This window comes from Oncorhynchus mykiss, chromosome 16, assembly GCF_013265735.2.
Source record: "Oncorhynchus mykiss isolate Arlee chromosome 16, USDA_OmykA_1.1, whole genome shotgun sequence".
Lineage (NCBI taxonomy): Eukaryota > Metazoa > Chordata > Actinopteri > Salmoniformes > Salmonidae > Oncorhynchus > Oncorhynchus mykiss.
The window spans coordinates 21292175-21317603 of record NC_048580.1 but is presented as its reverse complement, the minus strand read 5'-3'; the positions used below and the strand labels follow the sequence as shown (position 1 = coordinate 21317603).

The 25429-nt window shown below is 42.4% G+C and overlaps 3 protein-coding genes across 9 annotated transcripts in view; all 3 read right to left on the bottom strand.

The window, feature by feature from the left end:
- rab11fip3 (RAB11 family interacting protein 3 (class II)) overlaps positions 1 to 9852 on the bottom strand; it is a 44005-nt gene extending 34153 nt beyond the window's left edge. For both annotated transcript variants that reach the window (XM_021565192.2, XM_021565193.2), the window contains exon 1: positions 6466 to 9852. In XM_021565192.2, the coding sequence (XP_021420867.2) occupies positions 6466 to 8139 (1674 nt within the window). In that variant the 5' untranslated portion in view covers positions 8140 to 9852. The remainder of the gene's footprint in view (positions 1 to 6465) is intronic.
- Positions 9853 to 11484: 1632 nt separating this feature from the next.
- On the bottom strand, positions 11485 to 16643 carry decr2 (2,4-dienoyl CoA reductase 2, peroxisomal). Of its 5 annotated transcripts, none has more exons than XM_021565188.2 (10): positions 16426 to 16643; positions 15697 to 15817; positions 15446 to 15514; positions 14986 to 15037; positions 14743 to 14878; positions 13873 to 13997; positions 13589 to 13682; positions 13282 to 13386; positions 12376 to 12564; positions 11485 to 11968 (listed from the first exon to the last, which is right to left on the bottom strand). In XM_021565188.2, the coding sequence occupies exons 2-10, from the start codon at positions 15792 to 15794 to the stop codon at positions 11934 to 11936; spliced, it is 903 nt and encodes a 300-aa protein (XP_021420863.2). In that variant the 5' UTR covers positions 15795 to 15817; positions 16426 to 16643; the 3' UTR covers positions 11485 to 11933. The 5 variants fall into 5 exon arrangements, with proteins under 5 accessions (XP_021420863.2, XP_021420864.2, XP_036802382.1 ...); XM_021565189.2 differs by having other exon boundaries at positions 15697 to 15813; XM_036946487.1 differs by lacking the exon at positions 16426 to 16643 and adding an exon at positions 16143 to 16296.
- A 967-nt stretch (positions 16644 to 17610) lies between these two features.
- LOC110491616 (retinol dehydrogenase 13) lies at positions 17611 to 24074 on the bottom strand. 2 transcript variants are annotated; one of them, XM_036946485.1, is made up of 8 exons: positions 23868 to 24074; positions 23510 to 23628; positions 21047 to 21202; positions 20779 to 20883; positions 20413 to 20625; positions 20153 to 20254; positions 19955 to 19965; positions 17611 to 19912 (listed from the first exon to the last, which is right to left on the bottom strand). In XM_036946485.1, exons 1-8 carry the CDS (start codon positions 23963 to 23965, stop codon positions 19634 to 19636), a joined length of 1083 nt encoding a protein of 360 aa, XP_036802380.1. In that variant the 5' UTR covers positions 23966 to 24074; the 3' UTR covers positions 17611 to 19633. The 2 variants fall into 2 exon arrangements, with proteins under 2 accessions (XP_036802380.1, XP_021420862.1); XM_021565187.2 differs by having other exon boundaries at positions 17611 to 19965; positions 23868 to 24070.
- Between the last annotated feature and the right edge of the window lie 1355 nt (positions 24075 to 25429).

Below are 25429 nucleotides of genomic sequence, written 5' to 3'. Positions count from 1 at the left end.
AGGTGGGGGGGTTCACTACTGTCAGTGCTATGCTTTTGTAGTCCTGACAGCAAAAAAGGCAGGAAAGAAAGACCCCACCATATGTACAGTAGCCCAAAGAGAACGGCCCTGAGGGGACAGTCTGAGGAAAGCACTAGTCAGAATACTTCACGGGCCAAAACGGGCATGTCCTTCCATTTACATGGCAGTGAGAGCCTGGATGGATGGTGGTTTTTCTGCGTTTCCTCTATTTGTGTCTAATCAGTGCTCCACACAGGCCACAGTTGTGCAGTAAGACGAAGTAACATGCCGGGAGTGAGATGCTTATTCCTATGGGGGTTTCACAACAGCTTGTCTTCAACGGAGTATTACTGTGCTGAATAACTATTCCTGACACTTCACTAGCAATAGCCTAGATGGATAGGGAGATGGAGCTAATGGGATATTCTCTCTGTGAACAACAATGGAACACACACACAGAAACAGGATGGGGGTTTGGGACAGGGCTTCGGACATTCCGCTGAGGATTAGTGGGAATGTACATAAAAGCAGGACAGGGGAGGCTGACTGGCTAGTTGTCTGTAGAGGGGAGAGGGAGGTGGATGGACAAGAGCTGCCTGCCACTATCACAATGCAGGGCCAAGAGCTTTGTGTGGAAACTAGGTCAAAACCCACTGGAGTGTTGGTTGAAAAAAACCTTGTCCAATTTGTGATCTTCCAATTCCCTGATACTGCCATGTCTTCACTCCTGGGGTGACCTTATTTTGAGGGTGATCAATGTGCGATAACGGAGGGTTAGGATTATGGCTGTGAGATATGCAACAGGGCTTCCTGTACAATACACATAAGTTACTTATTTACTGTAACATTTTCTGATCATCAGACCTCAGGGAAATCAAAACAACTGTGAGACAGACTAAAAGGCTGAGGTGGCTAGACTGGCTACATCATACCGCCTGCAGTCTCATCTCTTTAATTTGCTCCGCTCTTCCCTCTCATTCTCATTGACTCCACCACATCACATTCAGGCTCTTCCTTCATCTCCGTTGTCTTCTCCGTCTTCTTTTCTCAGCCCAGTTACATTTTATCCCTTGCCACTAACTTGTCTAACCCTTCAGATCTAGGGTTGAATGGCGGGAACCCGGTTACCGAGATTTACTGCCCAAAACCACTCCTTTTCCCGGGATAAATAACTGCGAGAAACCAGTAAATTATAATAAATTATTTATATGAACAGCAAGGCGTGAAATGGAACTGTTAAATTATATGCAAAGTCTAAATCTGGCTTCTCTATGGCCTCTGCATGATGAATCACCAACGCTCAGGGTGGGGACAGACAGCCCATCTCAGTATGGAGCGATGCTCACAATGCATGTAGACCTATCATCTCATGGTTTTTCTTGGAACAGGTATGCCTACATTTGCTGCAGCATAGTCTATGCTACAGTAATACAAAGAACAAATGTATGTCTAATTTATCCATCTCCATCTGGTTTCGGGGGTCACCTTGTTTTTTAATTGTAAAGATTATTATAATTTTTTTAATTGCAGCTGTAGAGTTTTAAAAACAGCCTATCACTAACGTGAGCACAATCTCACAGTCTCTCTCTCTATCAACTCCATTTAAACTGCATCCAAAATAGATAATCCTGTTCTACACTGAACAAAAATATAAAACGCAACATGCATCCATTTCAAAGACTTTACTGAGTTACAGTTCATAGAAGGAAATCAGTATATTGAAATAAATTAATTAGTCCCTAATCTACAGATTTCACATGACTGGGCAGGGGCACAGCCATGGGTGGGCCTGAGAGGGCCTAGGCCCAACCACTGGGGAGCCATGCCCAGCCAATCAGAATGATTTTTTCCCCACAAAAGTGCTTTATTACAGACAGAAATACTTTTTACATCAGTACCCCAGTATAGGGGCTTAGCCACTGTCAAAGGTCATTCCGTGATGGAGTATATACATTTACATTCAAGTAATTTACCAGACGCTCTTATCCAGAGTAGTGAGTTCATACATTCATACTTTTTTCGTACTGGTCCCCCATGGGAATCGGCATTGCAAGCGCTATGTTCTACAAACTCTTCTTGTTCCATTTTCTCTCCTCCGATCCACACGGTTGCCTGACTGTCACACACACACATACACACCTCTTCCTGGAATGTTTCCGGGATGGGATTTGCATTCAACTCTGAGGCCCCATTAACGGATTAGGACATCCATGCAAATATCAGATATCTGATATCACACTGTACATGCAATAGCTTCCCTCATCTGCAACTATCAACGCAGGGAATGTCCTATGCAGACCTATCAGTGTAAAGTTAGCTAGGTTAGATATGAATTATCCTCTGCTCAGACCTACCTGTGAAACGTTTTTAGGTACATGAGAGATTTGCCAAGCGCTTCCACCACAACAAGGAAAATAAAATGATTTGTGAAGCTTACAGGCACAATAAAAATCCACAAGGACAGACTAAATGTACCATATAAAATAAGTTGCTGTAAACAAATTTTATATGCCCATTGCCCACACTGTCATGCTGAACACCACTTTCTATTGATTTTTCATAGGTATATTTTGTTTGTGAAATGGCATCCTTCACATGAATAGTGATGCAGATGCCAGAAAGGCCATTGCATTTCTGCAACCTAGTTACTCAGAAGCTTGTACTACCACCGAGCAAGGAGGGAATAACTAGGCCTAAGTTTGATCTGTATATAGCTAGGCCTAGTCACATGGTCCTTTCACCCGAAACCAAATGGAAAGTTAGGTGGGCTTCTATGGGTTTTATAGGTCTGTCTATCCTACTGGGTGGAAAATTTGTGTCACTAACTAGGACTATGCCAAACTGTCCTTGAATCGACAAATACAAAACCCACTCATAAGGTCATTAAATAACATTCTTCAAATTCTAGAGATAAGTCTGTCTACTGCTTGCTTACTTTCCTTAATGAAGAACGCAAACCAGTCTAAGCCTATCTTTCTCTCTCTAGTCATGATAGGCCAGGCGGACATCTGAGAAGCAATTGAATAAGCTAAGCTGTAAAGGGTGCAAGCTTTCCCACAGCTCATGGAAACCAGACATGCAATACCTCAGCTCAACGAGAGACACTGAGGTAATCAAATCTGCACAACCTGGTTTGCGATCCAAAACAAATCCTTGATAAACATGGATGTCAGGAAAACCACAAGGATACTATGGAGCTACTCGTGGAAGAGGCCACCAGAAACCAAACACCATGGAATAACACAGAGTTAGACTACACCAGCGATCTGGGAGGGTTTCCCAAATGTCATGTTAATTTATCTCACGCCATAAAAAACAAGATATGGTACTTTGTGGTGATGGTCCAGAGTGAAGCAGTCCCCCCTCCCTCTCAGAAAACAGGGTCGTAGGGAGGTGATGGTACCCTACACATTTCAGCCCCTCTGACTCTGGGGAAATACAACATTCTACTTAAGCCTCACTAACCACTCAGTCTGGGGAGCCAGAGATACCTATGGGGTGTACAGAAAAAAAACAGGGCTGACAATGGTGTTATGAACTGGGGGAAGAGGATTTAAAAAGACGATTAGTCAGCCAGCAATAGAGCCTGCTAATCTATCCTGTTCCTGTTACAAAGAAATCACTGTCAAATGTTTTGACTAGGCCTAAATGGTGGTTTGACTCGAGTGACTTGTGTTCACCAACCACTACGCACTAACTTGTATAATGTAGAGTGCATCTGTGCTTAAAATGCCATGGTAAAATCTCAAATCAGGGAAATGAGGTTAACAAAATAGAATGTCTCCTCTGAAAGAATTGTGGATAAAGCTATAATGGAAGTTCTTTAATTGCCTAAACCCCCACCACCACCACACATTCCAAGATCTTCCTTTCAGCAACCACATTCAGGGTCAGTCCTAAAATTCTGTTCTAGCCTACAATTGGCAAGATAGGCTAAATGTGCTGAAGTAGGCCTATATGGAATGGTAATCATTGAAAAGATAATTAAATTGCGAATGTGTGTGTCACCAGTTACAATGGTATTTGCATCCAACCTTTCGCCCATTATTTGCAACTGAAAGGTTGGGTGCTTTCAGGAAGTAAGGACTACTTGTTATAAACATACTTTTGTGACTGGCACAAAAGGCAAGAATGTTGGACAACAGAGGAATGAACCTGACACCCTTTAAACTTTATTGTTTATGTACTGAGTTTGTGTACATATAACCACATCCAACACCTAGGCCCAGCCATGTCCTCGTAGACAAATAATAAAATTAACTCCATGGCCTTACAGAGAAATAAAGCAGGGTGGATTCGGAGTAAAACCAAAGGACTATGAAAAAAAGCTAAGGGGGAAACTCTAGCCTATACCCACATACAATTATTTTCACAAAAAGGGATGGATGCCAATCAAATTATTTATTTTACACCTTTCACCTCCCAACAGCTGTGGAAGGCATTTTAATGTTTTTCTTTAATTGGCCTCACTTCCTAGCGAAGAAAAACCACAGGGTGTAAAGCAAGATGCCTGGGATGGAGAATGGGTGAAAGTCATAGCTGGGGCAGGCCAGCTATGATATACAGGCCAGCCAATACACATGAGATTATGCAGTACAATGGAGTGAGGTATGTTGCCTATGGGCAGATTTGACCATCTTCGTGGCTTGTTTTGTAGAATAAGAGAGCAGGAGGTACCAGGCCTGTCCTGTCAGAATTAATTTCAGCCTGTATATTTTCCTTCAGATTTATCACGATTTTCATGCCAAATCCCAGCTATTGAACACTGACCAATGAGAGATTAGGCAAAATATTAATCAAAACAAGGTTAAGAATGAGTGGCAGTGTTGGCCAAATCTATTCTCAAATCCATTGGCCAAAAAGCATTCTCTGGGTTTAACGGGAATAAGTGACCCGAGTTCATCCTCTCATAATTCATTTCAAACCCAAGCTATAGAGCATGAAATTACTCTCAAGCTTTGTCTGATCATGTTTCAATAGTGTGTTCACAAACCATTTGTGACCTATTGTAGCCTACTTTACTGTTATTGCTGATAAATGCAAAGCTGAAGGTTTGTGTTTAGGGTAGCCCAACGGCCGGCAGATGGCGATATTGAGTCAAGTAATTTTACCGTCCAAATGCATATGCAGCCAGCAATACAGTTGTATCCCTCGTGAACCAATTTGTGCAACAAAAAAAAACAAAAAAAACATTCTCCATTCAGGCTGCATGGGCTTCGATTTCCTCCTTAACCTTTCTTAATGGCGATAAGGCGGGAAAAAAACAGGGGAAATAAGTACTTTACTTATGAAACACCATTTCCATCACCATTGCTAGAGTGGCTAAATGTTAATCCCGGATGTGTTGTATCGCGTTCAGACAATACGGTTGAAACTATCAGACCAAGGGTTTCATCGCATTAGTGGAAACCAAGACTGTTCTCAGGGCAGACCTGGTTGTTGCTAGATATGTTTGAGTCACGCCAGAGACAATTTTTAGCATTTTAGCTAACCCTAACCTAATTCTCCTAACCTGCTACGAAAAGTCACTTCTGCTAGTCAAAACCGGCAGACCCGCCCTGAGAACAGTCTTAGTTTTCCGCGATACAGCGCTGCGTTAGGTTAACGGTGAAAAAAAGACTGCTGCAACTTGATTGGCTGAACACGATACACAACCAGGATTGGCATTTAGCCACCATGGTGGTGAAAAATGGTGATTCACATGGAAAGTTTGCATATTTCCCTTTTTTACCAGCCTCCTCGCCATTAAATAAAGTTAAGTAGGAAATCTAAGCCAATAGAGAATGTTTTAGGTACGGTCTACGAGGGATACGAATGTATTGCAGGCTGCATACAATGAGTTTGGACGGTAAAAGGACATGACTCAATATCGCACCTCTGCCGGCAAACGCTACGTTTAGGGTTTAAATTATAAAAACATTGCCCGGTGTTCTTCAGTATCGTACACCAAAGTCCAAGTGCTCAGGTTTCCTGGGTTCTATTGCATTTTGGGGTAACATAAATCCCCCCAGTGCGTTCCCTCTTCATGGAAAATAACAAATAAGAGTGTATGCCTATCCCATGTGAGAACATGTTACCTGACGTTTATAAGCTAGGCTCCTCTTACTCAATCTGAAACTAGTTGTAATAATGGCCATTAACAGAGGCCTACCAGTTAGCTTGGCTGCCTAGTCTCTGTTACAAAATAGCCTACAAATTAAAGCCTCTCGCCCTTTGAGGAAACACTGAGGGATGGATTGCAGTTGATGGAATTAACTAAGATTTTACAGGAAGCTCTACAGTAAAGCGGAAAATCAATAGTAAATCATTTAAACAGAATGAGGCTTATGATCTCTAGGTTAACACGCATGCAGAACCCTTTCAGATGACCAATTCACCATGACCTTACACTCCCTCATGCACTGACTGCGAACTGAATAGCAAAAACAATGCATAGACACAAATTTAAAAAGAGATGCATCTCACCTGGTCAGCCCCATAGGCAGCAGCAAACTCCATAAACTCCTCAATGCGTACAAATCCATCCCCATCCTGGTCCAGAGCGTCAAACACTGCCTTCAGAGGTGATGGGTCTTCCTCTCTCTGATTCACTATGGGGACCATGGAGTCAGACCCCACCATTTTAGAGAGTGACAGCGTCTCTACTGTTTGTTCACTAGTCCATCCAGAGTCAGAAGACAAACCATTCAACTCCAGAACTGGGCAATCAAAACTATCACGTTTGTGACAACCCGTGGTTCCGGCAAACAGGTCCAAGTTTGCCAACCTTTCCCCATCGCGCTGTTCAGTTTGTAAGGCAGGAACACTGTCACCCTGTATAGCCTCAGGTGGTTTCAAGTCCCACGTTTCCTCATCGGGCAGCACGTCTAAGGTCAAGCACTGATCCAGAGCCATTTCCTCCTCTCCCTCATGTTTGGTAAAATCAAAGATAATTTTGTCTTCCATCAAATCTTGGGGGCCATTCTCCTCGGAGCTGCAGCCACTGGGCAGTTGACCAAGGACCGAAGCATCTCTGTTGGAGAGGAACTTTGGCGACGGGGGTTCAATCGATGGTGAAGAGTTCAGAAGGACGGACGAGTCCCCCTCACCTATGTGCTCTGATAGAGTCAGGATTGAAGTAGCCAAAGTGTGTTCCTGCTCTGAATCCTCTGCAGGTGATGCACCCGTGCAGGTAGGTGACTCAAGAGGAGTAGGGCAGAGGCTGAGGCTGTTGTCACAGTCAGGAACCTCCAGATCCAGCAAAGGCACAGATCCCACCTGAACCCCTGGAGATTTTCTAGCGCAGTCAGTATGGATGTTGTTGTGTGAGAAGCTGCTCTCAGGTAAACCTTCAGGGGTACTGTTACTGACTGTGGGTAGATCAGTCACAGGTTCCAGGAATAAACCTTTGTCCCCGGTTTCAGGTGACACAGTCTCCCCGCCCTGTAAGGGAGGAGGGAAGCCACTGTCCTCATCCAGTGACAGGAGTAAAAGCTCCTTACTGACACCCTGTGGGTTCACCTCACCTGAAGGGGCAGGGCTGGGGGAGAAGGTGAAGTTTTCAGATGAGAGGTGATCTACCAACAAAGAGGAAGCCTCTGTGTTGGTATCTGGAGTCCTATCTGAAACCTTCACAGGAGAAGGAGGTTCACTGAGGGTTATCAGCTCCTTGTGACTGTTAACAGAGTCTGTGTAACTCACAGGTGGATCTTGCAGGGAATTTAGTTCCTCACACACTGAGTTGTCCCTGAGCAAATCAGTGGTTTTGGAGAATAACAGCCAAGGTAGAGGACTGTCACTTACATTGTTATGTTCCTCAATTTTGTCTTTAAGAGGCGATAACTCTAGAGGTTTGTCCAGGGGAACATCTTGAGAATGATTAGATTGATCTCCCTCCCATGGCAAAATCTTGTCTCCACCAGAGTAACTGGAGGTCCTGAAAAGACTGTCTAAATTTAAGGCGTTCTCCTGGAAAAGCTCTTCCAGGCATAGAGATACATCCTGGTCAACTTTCTGGAAATCCAAAGCTGTCTGACCACCTTTTCTCTGAGGCATTATGGCTCCTTTGTCTGAATCCAAGAGGATGAATCCATGGGAGCTTGTGCCTTCTGGATCCCACTCAGAATGCCCCAGAGGGCTAGATATCAGAGTCTGTTCCATTTAAATAGATAATTCCTGAGCAAATTTGAGAAAGCTTATAATTCCTCTTACATTAAAGTCAAAATCCAATTCTTTCTCAATTTCAATATTGTTATTCTACACATGGTAGTTGATATCCTTGATTAGATCCATAGGCAAATTTTGCATGATGGTAAATAAAAACCTGCCTGACTGGCTCTGAATTTATGACATCTCAGCACTGTGTAAACACCTTAGTGCTTATAACCAGTCTATTCCCTATATTCATTGATTTGTCTACTTGCCATAATTGTTGATGTTGCCTTAAATTATCCACTACTCATGCATTTACAGTGACTAACCCTGCATTTTTTAAAAAATGTTGTCAACTAATCCAATGTGCATTTTCAGAAAAATGTTTAATTCATTCCATAGAATTATGAACTTTGATGTATACTTTAGAATGCAACATTAATTGGTGACATGTGTCTTAGCAAAATAGCACAGGCTAAATAGAAATGTTCTAAGAACCAAACTATTACTGGGGCAACATGCTAATGTCCATATCGATCCTATTAAATTACTATATTCTAATAGTTAGTATTCTAATTCTATGCCAATGTCATACAGTGACTATGATATTACAAGACATTATGAAGTGACATAACACACAAAAAGATGAGTTCCTGTGATAGTAAGGGAATTGATCAGTTTAGTTTGATAGAAAATGGTCAAACCTGATCAAGGGAATAAGGAAGCAAATGATAAACACGGCGTGCTATATAAATTCACTGTCCCCATCTCCAGCATCATTGGGACGGACTAATTTTAGCTGTCAGTTGCCCCGGTTGTTGTCAAGCATCGTCTTGCTAATACAGCTGACTGCCAAAAAAATTCAGTCTGAAAATAAGCAGAACATTGAATTCATGCTATAAATAGGATGCAATAATATCACCAACGTTTAACTACTTTTAACATGTACTAATATGTGGCACTGCCACTGGGTTATCGACAATTTGGTTTCAAAGTGTGACTGTAGCTAACGTCAACTGGTTAACCAGCTAGCTCGCTAGCTTTTAGCCAATGCGAGATGTTTTAACTTGACAATGGATTATAATACGCCAACCTTCGAGTAAATAAATAGCTAGCTTGCTAACTTAGTTAGCTAGCAACGTTGAACTCCATGTAAAGCATGCCAATGCTTGCAGACTGACAATAACATGTTTGGCAATATTAACATTGATTTAACGCGAAGGCGTCCGAGCATCCCTATAATATCCTGAAGGAAGCTCGAGCTAGTTAGCTTGTTAACTAGCTAGCTAACGAGCCAATTCGTCAGCCCTTGATTCTGAAGCAAAATTAGACTGAATATGAAGACCTTCAGCTAATTTCCTTTTCCCATTTAAGTCAGTTTATTCGTTCTGACGATAATTTTCATTTACATCCGCGTTTTGTGTTTTTATCCAGACGTTTCGAATCCAACAATCATCCACCTGTGTCAGGAACAAATTCAGTCCGCTTGCTTAAAATTTCTTCAGCTTCTCCCGGCCTCCCGAAATGTATTTACCATCCTAACGCTCTCCAAAGACATGATTCTCCGTCTGAAGATGCTTCTGTATGTGTCAAACATACAAAATATGTTGCCACATTTCTAAACCGTGATTACAGCACTGAGGTATAACGATATAAAGGAGCGCAGAGGCCGTTCACACTGTCATCAGCATCAGCAGCAAATACCCGGCCCTTGCCATCCCTCAGCCGCATACAGCGGTGACGTTTCACGCACGCGCACAGAACGAACCGCAGTCCAAAATACGATGCAAAATACCTGTGTAGGCTTTTAATTGCATTGTTTAACCATTGTTTATTTCATATACTATATATACAAAAGTATGTGGACAACCCTTAAAGTGAGTGGATTCAACTATTTCAGCCATACCCATTGCTGACAGGTGTATGAACTCGAGCACTCAGCCATGCAATCTCCATAGCCAAACATTGGCAGTAGAATGGCCTTACTTAAGAGCTGTCACACAACGGCTGTGTGCTGAAGCACTTAGCTTGTAAAAAATCTGTCTGTCCTCGGTTGCAACACTCACTAAAGAGTTCCAAACTGTCTCTAGAAGCAACGTCAGTACAATAACTGTTCATCAGGAGCTTCATGAAATGGACTTCCATGGCCGAGCAGCCATACACAAGCCTAAGATCACCATGCGCAATGCCAAGCATTGGCTGGAGTGGTGTATAGCTCACTGCCATTGGACTCTGGAGCAGTGGAAATGCATTCTCTGGAGTATCACGCTTCACCATCTGACAGTCCGACTGACAAATCTGGGTTTGGTGGATGCTACCTGCCCCAATGTATGGTGCCAACTTTAAAGTTTGGAGGAGGAGGGATAATGGTCTGGGGTTGTTTTTCATGGTTCGGGTTAGGCCCCATACTTCCAGTGAAGGGATCTCTTAACGCTAAAGCACACAATGACATTCTGGACAATTCTGTGCTTCTAACATTGTGGCAACAGTTTGGGGAAGGCCCTTTCCTGTTTCAGAATGACAATGCCCCCATGCACAAAGGGAGGTCCATACAGAATTTTTTTTTGAGATTGGTGTAGAAGAACTTGACTGGCCTGCAGAGCCCTGACCTCAACCCCATCGAACACCTTTGGGATGAATTGTAACACTGACTGCGAGTCAGGCCTAATCGCCCAACGTCAGTGCCCGACCTCACTAAAGCTCTGAATGGAAGCAAGTCTCCACAGCAATGTTCCAACGTTTAGTGGAAAGCCTTCCCAGAAGAGTGGAGGCTGTTATAGCAGCAAAGGGATGACCAACTCCATATTAATTCCCATGATTTTGGAATGAGATGTTCCACGAGCAGGTGTCCACATACCTTTGGTAATGTAGTGTATTTTTACATCCATGGCCATGCACATTCTCCAAAAGACTTCAACTAGCACCAACAGTGATTGTGAGTGGTACCCAGCCTTTCTCATGTAGGCAATAGATTAAATGTTCTTGGTTTTCTTTGGCTTTGTTTAGCATAATAATGGTGAACGAATAATGTAAAGGGTATATTGGCAAGTTTAACATTTTAGCAACACAACACACATTGAATCCAAAGCAAAGGTCCCAATTTCTACTGCATTGTACGTTGGCGCCCCCCTCTGGCAGATTTTAGTCAATGCATATTAATAATGTATTATCTTTCTGGCTATACTATTGGTGTTACTGTTTCATTCGCCATTTATCTAGAACAATATGGTCATACAGTAGGGCATGCTATGTGAAAACTCAGTGTTTGCTTGGAGGAGTCATTTTGAATACTCAAGTTCAGTACATGTATGATGAGGTTAGAAAAGTGTTGTGATGTTTGAAATGGAGGCAGAGTTTTTAAATGTCATTATGTCAAGGTTTATTAGGAACATTTCTGGACATTGTGTATGGAAATTGTAAGTGCTTTACAATGTAATTTCAACAACTAGCCTACATGATTCAACAACTACAGAAGGCGATTTTACTAATCACGTTCATCAACATATTGATTCTTAATCCAAAGTAGTTATTGTATATAGTAATTACATTTTTTTTAAATGGTGTGGATTAACTCATTATCCAACGCTTGAAACATGATTGGGCCAATCTATCCCGTTTTCAACATGTGGCTGTGATGTGTCTTTTTAGGTCAATCATTTCCAGTCAATATTTGTGTTTAACTCCTATTGTCCACTTAACCACTATCAGCTATGGTAGCTTTCCAGTCTCAAAGATCATACATGGCAAATCCATTGATTTATATTTAGCAGATTATTCAAAATCTGCCACTTCTTCTTCACCATCTACTTGTCTCTCTTCAGTTCAGCTGACCAATAGCCTGAAAGCAAAATAAACACCATTTAATTTGAAGACAGTATCTGCATATCAAATAATAAGTTGATGCTTCTCTATCTAAAGTATCCTTAGGCGAAAGGCCACAGAAGAAAATGAAACACAAGCCAGACAAATTAAGCAATCAGTTATGCCCAACTCAGGGCAAAACACTACCCCTATAACTATGCCACTTTACTCCAATCAATCAATCAAATTTGACATCAGCCGATGTCACAAAGTGCAGAAGAATATTTTTTCTAGATTAAAGATAAATGCACTCTACTTATCCACAACACACTTCACAACGTCCTCTTCCCCTACACCTACAGCTGCACCTCCTTCCCTGTACTACACACCTGGGACGGGGAGAGGGGCCGTGTCAGAGTTTAGCAGACTGAGAGGAAGCTATACCGAGCAGCATGGAAACATCATTGGCTGAGGTGAGCCAGCTCCCGCCGTCAGCCACCATGATGTGGCCCGTCACATAGGAGGAGGCGCGGCTGGCCAGGAACAGCACGCTGTGGGCCATCTCAGTCTTGTTGCCTGCCCGCTGCAGCGGAATGGATGAGAAGGCGCCCATGCTGTCTGCTCTGTTGCCACCTGAAGACAAGAGGGGAGGGGAGGGTGAGAACAAGTATTTGGGGCAAAGAAAAATGAGACTGAAGAGGACTTAATTTAGTTTACCTCTTTTTTTTTTATATATGGTATCGTGGTATCCAATTGTTAGTAATTACTATATCTTGTCTCATTGCTACAACTCCCGTACAGGCTCGGGAGAGACGAAGGTCGAAAGTCATGCGTCCTCCGAAACACAACCCAACCAAGCTGCACAGCGAGCATCCAACCTAGAAGCCAGCTGCACCAATGTGTCGGAGGAAACACCGTGCACCTGGCTACCTTGGTTGGCGCACACTGCACCCGGCCCACCACAGGAGTCGCTGGTGCGCGATGAGACAATGATATCCCTACCGGCCAAACCCTCCCTAACCCGGACGATGCTAGGCCAATTGTCGCGGCTGACCTGGGCACGAACCCAGAGTCTCTGGTAGCACAGCGATGCAGTGCCCTAGACCACTGCGCCACCCGGGAAGCCCCTAAGGCTCTGCTGTTGATAACTTTGACCTCACTAGCATAGAAATAACACAGAATTACCCAGATCTACTTAAGTGTATAATAATACATACTTCATTAAAAGGTAGAGAGGAGTGGCAAGACTTATCACTAAAAAGTATGTGTGGCCATGTGTGAGTTTGGCTCACGGCTTAATCAATCCAAACATGTTTATCAAATCACAGCCAGGCAGCCACAGATCCTTACCCAGTCTATGGAAGCCCTCTGTCCCAGAAATAGGACCTGGTGCCAGGGTGTTAACCCTTACCCCACTTGGTCCCCATTCAACAGCCAGGTGCTTGGTCATGGCATCTGAGGGAGAGAGACGTGAAAAGAAAAAGAGTAGTGGGATGAATAAAGAGAGGGGAAGTTGTTAGTGGGCTTGCTGTTATATCTGAGAAATAGTGCTGACTCACCAAAAGACTACAGCTACTTCTACCAAATACATAGAACCACATAAAAACACAACAATATAGTTACAATCATAGAGTTATAACACTGTAATGTTTCTTACCGTTGGCAGCCTTGGCAGAGCCAGCATGCACCTGGAGAGCCTGACCCCTGTAGCCGAGGGTGGCAGAGATGTTTACAATGGCACCCCCGTGGTCCTGAACACAAACATCAGACATGATCAAGTCTATCTATCCATACATTTTACCAGAAGTATGACTATCTGAGGTAATAGCACAACAATGAAAAACAAACAGGAATATCCATGCAAGTCATGGGAAAAGGTAGGTAGTTAGATTGAAGGAAATTGATTGAAAAATCTCAGTGCATACTGAGAGTGTACCGTACCTTGAACCACTTCTCATAGACCACCTTGCTGGTGTTAAATGTACCCATGGTGTCAATCTCCAGGACTGTCTTGAAGGCATTGAAGGAGAGGGAGATTGCAGGGCACAGGAAGTTTCCAGCAGCATCTATAAAATAAAATAGATCGCTAGACAGTTCCTTACATATTTTATTTACATTCATTTATTTATTTCACCTTTATTTAACCAGGTAGGCAAGTTGAGAACAAGTTCTCATTTACAACTGCGACCTGGCCAAGATAAAGCAGAGCAGTTTGACATATACAACAACACAGAGTAAAACAAACATACAGTCAATAATACAGTAGAAAAAAAGTCTGCTTGCTTAAAGCTAGTGAGGGAGATAAGTGTTTCCAGTTTCAGAGACTTTTGTAGTTTGTTCCAGTCATTGGCAGCAGAGAACTGGAAGGAGAGGCGGCCAAAGGAAGAATTGGTTTTGGGGGTGACCAGAGAGATATACCTATTTCAAACAACCAACGTTAACACGTTTCCATTCAAAATTGGGTATTAAAAAGAAAATGTACAAATGTAAAGAAAGACTGAGATTGAAATGTTGTGAAATGCAAATCAAGTTATAAACGTAACAAAAACGATAAAAGCCAGAACAGATGATGACTTTGTGATCTGAAACAGGCCTATATGATAACAGTTGATAAAGAGAGATTGACATTGCTTGAGAAAATGTCATAATTTAAACAAAATCACACTGCTTTCACCGCAACATGGCTTCATTAAAATCAATGTCGCACACAATTTCACAGCAGAGCCAATTTAATTTCCCCCCCATACCTACAATGTTATTGTATGGGTGCATGTGCATGTCTTTCTGTGCACACGTGTGTGTTCTACATACTATTAATGAGGATATCAATCCTGCCCAGCTCTTTCAGCGTCTCGTCCACGGCAGCGGAGATGGTCTGGGGCTGTCGCACGTCAATGGGCAGAGGGAGACAGCGGCGTCCAGTTGCTGCCATCAGCTTCTTAGCAGCCTGGAAGAAAACATAGACTAGACATCAGCATGATAAATCAACATTTATTCAACATTTAATCAACATCATTTTTGTTTGGTCTACTACACGATATAAGGGTAGCAGACCTCTGTCAGCTTTTCCAAGTTTCTGCTGGCAATCACTGTGTCACAGCCGTGCCTGAAAGAGACGAAAGGTGAGAGGTTAGGGGTGAGGTGCAAGGTGTTCCGTGTGTGATGACATGCGGCATAAGGTTTTAGTACCTCTAATGGTGGTTTGCGGATGACACAAGTAAGCTATAGGTAGAACACAGTGGCATAAGGTGAGCAGTCCCAGGTGTAGGCAGGGTAAAGGCCAAGGGAATGTGATAGATGAGGGGTGAGGGGTGCAGGGACGTGTCAAGTGAAAAGTGCAAGGTTAAGGCTGAGATCATGTGATGTACTGAGAAGCCAAGCGTGACAAGGTCTTAGGTGAAGAGTAACATGCTCTATAGGTAAAAGAAGATAGGCAGTGATAACCCAACCAGAGGGTTAAAGTACAGTCTCAGGGAGCATGGAGTAGTACGTCAAGAGACTCCAGGTACAGTACCTCATGAGCACTTCAGCTATGCGCAGTCCAATTCCAGTTCCCCCTCCAGTTATGAACGCCACTTGGTCTCTGTGAAAAGATATTGTTAAAAAAGTATGTACAGTACCAGTATTATACAGAGTGCCCTATGTCATCTTTTCCTATTTAGGTAATAACATTTCCCTATAAAATCTACTGGCCATTGCTTTTGTTCCAAATGACAATGCACAGCTCAAGTACAGTTGGTACGTTAAGGTTGTATTTGCACTTACTTGAGTAAATCTGGACTGTAAATGTGAGTGTATGAAGTCATGCAGTCATCTGTGTCTACATCCTCAGGCAAATCTCTCACCCTCTGTGGCTCTGCCATACTGATGTTCCAAAGGTGCCTGGCTGGAACAAAAATATACATTTATTACACTTCTAAGGCACACTTTGCGCTATGTAGCAATCGCTGGGACATATGCTGCATTGCAGACTGCAGCGGAAGATGCATGGAAGAATTTAAAGTTGACAAAGTAAAGTCAAAGATTTTTTTTATAACCCAAAGATAGACCACAGCCAATCGTTTCCAATGGTAGAAAATTAATCATAGTCGGCAGAACAAGCACGAACTAACGAGATCCTATTGGCGCGTTCTAGCATGTATTTGCATATTTCAGTTAGGGAACGCTTAGCCTGAATCTCAAATCGCCCTTGCACTTACAAAACAACGCACTTTTTTTTGAACGTTTGGCAAAAAGTACTATGTTCGTAACATATTTTAGTTTTGGGAACAGAAAACTGTATTGAGATCAAACGTTTCATCGATGAGGAAATTTGCAGAATCTCGTCCAAAATTCTTCTCGCTCCGTCTTCTCCCACTGCCGGCCACTGGGCTTCCTCTCATCACCATATTTGGTGTTGAGTGGAAACGCCAACCGGATGCTTCAGATTTCTACATCCTATTCTATTTTAAAACATCTGGCTCATTGTTCTCTCTATGGTAAAGTTGCACTCACCGACAGTGTTCTTGTGCTTTTCCTGTTGTAGCTTCTCCTCTGTAATGACACCGCCTCACAAACGTCTCTTGACGACCAAATGCACTCTGTTGCAGATTAACTTCACAAATTGCGACCCAAGACGATTACAAATTCACTAAATTGTCAAACAGAAAATTTGCTCTCTGGTCATGAAAATACTGTACCTTGAACCCATTTTTTTGTGAAACGACAAGTGCATTTTGGGATATGTAGTTCAAGAGGGTCTGTTCAAGAGCGCAAACGTCATTCTCATGCTGTCATACATGCAGAGGATAGAAAATGTGTTCTTTGCTTATTCATAAAAATACTGGGATAGAATATCTAGTGTTGTTTTTTCTGTTGAGACGCTTAAACTATACAATATATATATATATATATATATATATATATATATATATATATGCAACATGCAATAATTTCAACAATTTTACTGAGTTACATTTCATATAGGGAAATCAGCCAATTGAAATTAATTCATTAGGTTCTAATTTATCAGTTTCCCATGACTGGACAGTGGTGCAGCCATGGGTGGGCAGTCTGAAGTGCTCGTGTGCAAGTCTGTGAAGTGCCCTTGCACTACTAAACACCATAAAAAAAATAAAACTTTGGCAAAAATTAAAGTCTACTAAACACATTTCCCATGACTGGACAGGGACACAGCCATGGGTGTTAGTTTTTCTCCACAATATGGCTTTATCACAAACAGAAATACTCCTCAGTTTAATTTGGATGACTGGTGTCAGACGATCCCGCAGGTGAAGACGGATGTGGAGGTCCTTGGCTGAGGTGGTTACACTTGATCTGCGGTTGTGAGGCCGGTTAGATGTACTGCCAAATTCTCTAAAACTATGTTAGAAGAGGTTTATGGTAGAGAAATTAACATTGCATTCTCTGGCAGCTCTGGGGGACATTCTTGCAGTCAGCATGCCAATTGCACACTCCCTCAAAACTTGAGACATCTGTGGCATTGTGTTGTGTGACAAAACTGCATATTTTAGAGTGGCCTTTTATTGTCCCCAGCACAAGGTGCACCTGTAACGACCACGCTGTTTAATCAGCTTCTTGATATGCCACACCTGCCAGGTGGATGAATTATCTTGGCAAGGAAATGCTCACTAACAGGGATGTAAACAAATTTGTGCACAAAATTTGAGAGAAACAAGCTTTTTGTGCATATGGAACATTTCTGTAATCTTTTATTTCAGGTCATGAAACATAGGATCAAATCTTTACATGTAGCGTTTACATTTTTTGTTCAGTATACAAATGCCTCAAGGCTCACAGACATGATAGACATGTTTCTAAATTCTACCTCAAGGCAAGAATGAATAAATCACTGCAGAACCTTCAGATAAGATACAGAAACAAAAAGGTCAATGTTTTCATTGTCAAAAGTGTTTCCATAACACCATATTCTAGGTGGCCATTAAATAATATAATTTTGTTTTTTATAATCTAAATGTATCTGTGCATGTTTAGGGAGAGCAATAACAGTGTCTCTTTTATGGCCCTTCACAACCATATGTTAAAGTCTTTCTGGTATTCCACTTTACAAAACATGACCTGCTTTTCCAAATCAGAGGGATGTGGAAAAACCCTTGATCTCCTATTACCCTCAGCTTTTTAGGGTGGCACCAGGGAGTGTCATTGTTGGTAAACTGACACCAGATTTGGCTGGTGAACGGTATTAGTTTCCAGGGATCGATGCTCATCAGAGTACATTCAGATGGTGGATGTCTTTCTCTCAATCTGAATTTAGGGATTTTATTGACAGGAAGAGCCCTGTGAAATGGATCCCTCAGATAGTTCAGGGCTAATATATCCAAAGCACTTAGGCTGTGTGTATGCCAGCAGTATCCATTAATGCAGGCCAGCCTGGACAGTTTTATCAACAGTATTTTGACTCCAGCTAGTGAGGTGATGTGTTGTTATAAAGCAACAATTTAGCTACAGGAAAACATCAAGACATGTAAGTAACATATTTTTGGTGAGACAGAGTCAAAGCTTGCAGAAGCTCTGTGGGGGGGGGGGGTTAAGAAATGTTTTCTTTGGTCTCCATTTTCTTCATTACATAAGTGGTCAAAATGTGTTGCCCTCATAGTTTGATAGCTCACCACCAGGTGGTGGTAATTGACAGATTACAGTTTTTAAAACACTAGCAAAGCCTGTAGAATGCTAACCCTCTTCCTCACAAACGATTAATAATACATAAACCAGCCCAAATAAACATGACAGGATTAAAGCATAAATACAGCTCCAGATTCCACAGTATGTGCTTATCTTAATCATGTCTTGTGGGAGAAATCAGAGAATATATATATTTTTTAAATTTGGGATCTATAATACGACTCTAGGTATCTCATTATTGCGTTTCCACTTTTCTGATTCCGACTTTCACTCTAGTATTGTTAGATCAGCTCAGTGAATAATAGTATAATCAATGATAAGCAACTGCTTCTCCCGAGTGGCGCAGTGGTCTAAGGCACTGCATCTCAGTGCAAGAGGCGTCACTACAGTCCCAGGGTCGAATCCAGGCTGTATCACATCTAGCTGTGATTGGGAGTCCCATTGGACGGCACTCAATTGACCCATGGTTGTCCGGAGAAGGCCGTCACTGTAAATAATAATTTTTTCTTAACCGACTTGCCTAGTTAAATAAATGTTAAAAATGTAAAAAATAATATGACAAGGGAACCATTTCCCTTGAGCCTCGTCATGGCCAGATGAGGCAACATTATACTTTACTCATTACAATACATGCAATGAACTTGAGCCTTTGTGTTCAGTTCATAACACATTACAACTGTTTTAATAACAGTGATTTCCATCTCCTTCTGTCTCAGAGTATCTGGGCATGAAAGGTTTCCATAATTATTCATTAAAATATAACTTGACATTCATTGGTTGGAATGAAAACCTGCTCCCTCTGGAACCTACTGTAAGCCAACACTCACTGTGCTGTTGGACAAGTCACTCCTGTATCATTGCCTCGATAACATCTCCAGATGTATGGACATTGGACAAGCAGGTGAAATCAAGCATTAGTCTGTAGCATATGTATATGTCTCACGAGCCATAATCGAAATCTCCAGCTAGCTCCGATTTCATATTGTACATGCTCTTGTCAAGAGAAAATGGCGCCTATGCAAAGTCAACCGTTCACTGTGACTTCTTTCCATATCAGGGCTCATACTCCAGGGTTCATTCCTGTTTGCTCAAGCGCTGACAGTGAGTGCTTGGCTATGATCTTTGTGTCTGGGTCTGTGCTGGGCTTCTCTTGGGCCCTATTTGAAGCTGGCACTGCTGCTGATGCTGCCTGCTCCAGCCCCATCAGCCTGGCACTGGCCTCCCACAGCCTCCGGGACACCTCCTGGTCGAGGGCCTTGGGTGCTGGCTCCTTCTCTATCATGACGTCGTAGTAGCAGCCCGTAACCCCCTCCAACTCCTCGGCCACGGCCAGATAGACACTAGGCTGTGCCCCCAGCTCTGGCCCCTTCACCAGGAGGGTGAAGAACGGACCTGCAGGGAGAGGCAGAGACATTAGGGGTCATTTGAAGCCTTTTGTGAATAACTTTTCCTGAGAGATTGGGAGCTTGAACTATGACCTACTGAGCCTATTAATCTAAACTGATATGATGGTTTAGCAAACATTTTCACGTGAGTGGATCTCCAAGTGTAATAGACAATGAGAAGGCGGCGGACTCACTGAGCACTGAGCTGGAGAACTGCGATTGGTGGAGGCCAGTGTGTCTCCCCAGCTCTGTGGCAACAACCCCGGGGTGTAGGCAATTCACAGTGACCCCAGTACCTGTCACAACAAAGATTAACAACACAGTAATCAATACTGTAATCAATGGAAAATACAAACCCAACAACACAAAAATAACAAACCTACCCTAACAGAGGACAAACCTATCCACCCACACAGAGAACACACACACACATACACAGAGCTACTGGACTTACCTTCTAGCCTTTGGGCCAGTTCTCTTGTGAATAGAACGTTGGCGAGTTTGCTTTGGCAGTAGGCCCGTTTGGTGTCAAACTTCTTATTGTCCCAGTTGAGGTCGTTGAAATCGATCTCCCCGACGATGTGGGCGAGAGAGGTCAGGTTGACCACTCTGCTAGGGGCAGAGTCCTTCAGCTTTTCCAGCAGCAGATTGGTCAGCAAGAAGTGACCTGAAGAAACAGAGGAACACAGTAACATGAACATATGACAATGCCCATGTTCTCCTATATTATAGCTATGTATTTATAATACAATGTTAAGCAACAGTACGAAATAAAACCATGCAGAAAGTGCACACTACTTGGGAGTATTCAGGAACATACCTAAATGGTTCACTCCAAACTGTATGTCAAACCCATCCTCTGTCTTCCCTGCTGGACATCTCATTACGCCTGCATTGTTTATCAGCACATCCACATGCTTTTCCTCTGCAATGACATGAAGAAAACACAGAGAGAAACACAGAGAGAAAGAGAGAGACACACACACACCATTGTCTGAGAATAGGGTGTAGCTCAACTCATAAAGTGGCCGTTACTTCCAATGGGTCTCATTTGAGTTGATGTCTCTCCAGTGCGTATTTTAACTGACCTTGGTTGACTCTCTCTGCAAACTGGCGGATGGATTTGATGGAGGCCAGGTCTATGTGGCGTGCGTAAACATGAGGATTCAGTGTCTGCCCCCGGATCTCTTTGGCAGCCGCCTCACATTTCTCCATATCCCTGCACCCCATAATGATTCGACCACCTGATTGGATGGAAAAGGATAGAAAATGGGAAAGAGTAGCTACGGTTTAAGTCAGAAGTTTACATACACTTAGGTTGGATTCATTAAAACTCATTTTTCAACCACTCCACAAATTTCTTGTCAACAAACTATAGTTTTAGCAAGTCGGTTAGGACATCTACTTTGTGCATGACAAGTCATTTTTCCAACAATTGTTTACAGACAGATTATTTCACTTATAATTCACTGTATCACAATTCCGGTGGGTCAGAAGTTTACATACACTAAGATGACTGTGCCTTTAAACAGCTTGGAAAATTCCAGAAAATTATGTCATGCTTTAGAAGCTTCTGATAGGCTAATCGACATAATTTGAGTCAATTAGCGGTGTACCTGTGGATGTATTCAAGGCCTACCTTCAAACTCAGTGCCTCTTTGCTTGACATCATGGGAAAATTAGAAGAAATCAGCCAAGACTATAGAAAAAAAATTGTAGACCTCCACAAGTCTGGTTCATCCTTGGGAGCAATTTCCAAATGCCTGAAGGTACCACGTTCATCTGTACAAACAATAGTACGCAAGTATAAACACCATGGGACCACGCAGCCGTCATACCGCTCAGGAAGGAGACGCGTTCTGTCTCCTAGAGATGAACGTACTTTGGTGCCAAAAGTGCAAATCAATCCCAGAACAACAGCAAAGGATCTTGTGAAGATGCTGGAGGAAACGGGTACAAAAGTATCTATATCCACAGTAAAACGAGTCATATATCGACATAACCTGAAAGGCCGCTCAGCAAGGAAGAAGCAACTGCTCCAAAACTGCAATAAAAGAGCCAGACTACGGTAGCAACTGCACATGGGGACAAAGATCGTACTTTTTGGAGAAATGTCCTCTGGTCTGAGGAAACAAAAATATAACTGTTTGGCCATAATGACCATCGTTATGTTTGGAGGAAAAAGGGGGAAGCTTGCAAGCCGAAGAACAGCATCCCAACTGTGAAGCACGGGGGTGGCAGCATCATGTTGTGGGGGTGCTTTGCTGCAGGAGGGACTGGTGCACTTCACAAAATAGATGGCATCATGAGGTAGGGAAATTATGTGGATATATTGAAGCAACATCTCAAGACATCAGTAAGGAAGTTAAAGCTTGGTCGCAAATGGGTCTTCCAAATGGACAATGACCTCAAGCATACTTCCAAAGTTGTGGCAAAATGGCTTAAGGACAAAAAAGTCAAAGTATTGGAGTGGCCAACACAAAGCCCTGACCTCAATCCCATATACAATTTGTGGGCAGAACTGAAAAAGCGTGTGCGAGCAAGGAGACCTACAAACCTGACTCAGTTACACCATCTCTGTCAGGAGGAATGGGCCAAAACTCACCCAACTTATTGTGGGACGCTTGTGAAAGGATACCCAAAACGTTTGACCCAAGTTAAACAATTTAAAGGCAATGCTACCAAATACTAATTGAGTGCATGTAAACTTCTGACCCACTGGGAATGTGATGAAAGAAATAAAAGCTGAAGTAAATCACTACTATTATTCTGAAATTTCACATTCTTAAAATAAAGTGGTGATCCTAACTGACCTAAGACAGGGAATTGTCACTTAGATTAAATGTCAGAAATTGTGAAAAACTGAGTTTAAATGTATTTGGCCAAGGTGTATGTAAACTTCAGAATTCAACTGTAGGTAACTCATAATTAATACTAAGGTCGTTCTGGCTGTTTTCTCAAGCAATTATGGTTGCTTGAATTACTTGTAACAACTAGCCAATCACACAATAGTAAAGACAAACATTAATAATAGTAAAACTATAATAATAGCCAGTGTGTAACGTTCTGACCTTAGTTCCTTTGTTTTGTCTTTGTTTTAGTATGGTCAGGGCGTGAGTTGGGGTGGGCAGTGTTTTTCTATGTTGGTTTCTGTGTTCTCAATCAGAGGCAGGTGTCGTTAGTTGCCTCTGATTGAGAATCATACTTAGGTAGCCTTTTTCCACCTGTGTTTCGTGGGTGTTTATTTTCTGTCTTTGTGTATGTAGCCAGACAGGACTGTTTCGGTTTTCGTTCGTTCACTTTATTGTTTTTTTGTATTTCAGTGTTCAGTTTGCTTAATTAAATATTACATCATGAACAATTACCACGCTGCAAATTGATCCTCCGATCCTTCTCGCTACTCCTCCTCAGAAGAGGAGGACGAGATCCCTTACAGTGACCAAAATGGAATATAATTGCATTGTCTAAATATGTGCTCTGTAGCCTACTAATAAGCCCTTGCTTAAAATAAGTGGTTAGTTGTCGCTATGATGTAGCCAAATTCTCTGTACCTCTCTTGGCCAGTTCTTTGGCTGTCTCTTTCCCAATCCCAGTGTTGGCTCCTGTTATGACCACGGTCTTCCCTGGAATTTTAGCCTTACTGGGACAAGGGCCTCCAGTAACATGGTTCCTATGGGGAGAATGACACAAGCTGTAAGAGATGGTTTTGGCTACACATTACAACATGCAATGTTAAATAGCACTGTGCATTATATATCTTTAACTTTGACACTGGCAGTTTCATTACATCAAACCCCTGATGGATTGGGGAGCTTTGTCATAAGACTACAGAAGCATCAGCGGATGGCAAAAGGTATAGTTGTTAGGATTCTTCTAGCTTTTTGAGACGGAATTTCTTTGGCGACTCACTTCAATAAAACAGCGGACCCAAACACTGTTCCAAAGACCGAGACGGGCAGAATATATTTGCTCATCGTTTTTCGAAGGTTTACACACACAAATAACATAAGACAGGTTATAAAACTGCGAACAAACAGGAGACTTTCATAATATCCTCATGGACAAGGTTAGAGGCGCACGGTAATACACGTCAACCAGTTCACAGGCGTCTGACCAATCACAACGAAAACATTCGCCAATAGCATTATGGGACTTATAGTGTAATACTTTTTAAAAATTATTACTGCGTTACTATCTTGTACGACAAAATGTTGAAAGTGCTATGGAGAGAAATAGTAATTACGTATTTTTGTAGGCACTAACTCCACAATGGTCAGTTGGACAAAGCTTATAGGGAATTTAATGGCGTTTTGTAGGATAAACCACCGAAATTAAGGTCTGTGGTCAACACAGGCTTAGGAGATCTTATACATTTTGTTCTATGACATAATCTTCATCAGCTAGAGAGGAAGAGGAAGAGCGAGGCCCAATTCAGCCGAGATGCATCCACCAATCCAAAGAAAGGCTAGGCAGGAACTAGACAGACCATAGTGCTGCCTTGTGGACAATGACTCCAATTATTAGGGCCAAAAACGAAACTTAAGAACCAGAAGTATAAAAATACCACATATAGAACAGATCTACTTCTTCTTAGACTTGCTTTCAATGAGAATGACAGATTTATAACTCACTTGTGTCCAAAATATACATATTGCAGCTTTTAACACAGAATTAGTCATTAGACTACTTAATAGGATCTCTATGATGTTAACATTCTAATTCAGCAAATTAAGAAGAACTAGGCTTACTTGGTATTAAATCAAAGTCTTTGGTGTAGGTGTCCCAACTGACGAATACCCCTGCAGAAGCCTGAAGTGCGGTGTGACATTTTGATATTCCCACTCTTGTGATGGGTTATAAACCCGTGTCTGTACATGTTTCCCAACTGTTCATTTTTTGTATCGATGTCAGTTTTTTTGTGCTTTTTAAGAACAACCATCAATTAAGTCTTTGTGAAAGTGTAGCACTAGCTCTACAGCTGCACCATTGAGAGCATCTTGACTGGCTGCATCACCGCTTGGTACGGCAACTGCAAGGCACCCAACCCCAAGTGCTACACAGGGTGGTGAGTACCGCCCAGTACATCACTGGGGCCAAGCTCCCTGCCATCCAGAACCTCTATACCAGGAGGTGTCAGAGGAAGGCCCAAACTATTGTCAAAGGTTCCAGCAAACCACCCAATAATTTTCTCTCTGCTACCGCACGGCAAGCGGTAACAGTGCACCAAGTCTGGAACCAACAGAACAGCTTCTACCCCCAAGCCATAAGACCGCTAAACAAGACTGCTAAATAAATTATCAAATGGCTACCCAGAATACCTGTATTGACCATTTTTTGCATTAACTCTCTTGCATTGACTCTATGCACACACACTGGACTCCACCTACACACTCACACATACTTACACTGACACACCAACACATACATACACACCGCTGGAGGCTGTTGAGGGGAGGACGGTTCATAATAAT

Bases quoted from the DNA above. Each gene is read 5' to 3' on its own strand.
- LOC110491616 (XM_021565187.2), bottom strand. From the start codon at position 23,965: ATGTTATTTGTGTGTGTAAACCTTCGAAAAACGATGAGCAAATATATT. The intron at 20,884-21,046 runs GTCAGTTAAAAT...ATGTCATTGCAG, and splicing joins TGCAGAGAGAGTCAACCAAG to AGGAAAAGCATGTGGATGTG. The intron at 20,255-20,412 runs GTAAGTCCAGTA...TTGTTGTGACAG, and splicing joins ACTGGCCCAAAGGCTAGAAG to GTACTGGGGTCACTGTGAAT.
- decr2 (XM_021565188.2), bottom strand. From the start codon at position 15,794: ATGGCAGAGCCACAGAGGGTGAGAGATTTGCCTGAGGATGTAGACACA. The intron at 15,038-15,445 runs GTACTGTACCTG...CGTCTCTTTCAG, and splicing joins ATAGCTGAAGTGCTCATGAG to GCACGGCTGTGACACAGTGA. The intron at 12,565-13,281 runs GTAAGGATCTGT...TCTTGTCTTCAG, and splicing joins AGAGGGCTTCCATAGACTGG to GTGGCAACAGAGCAGACAGC.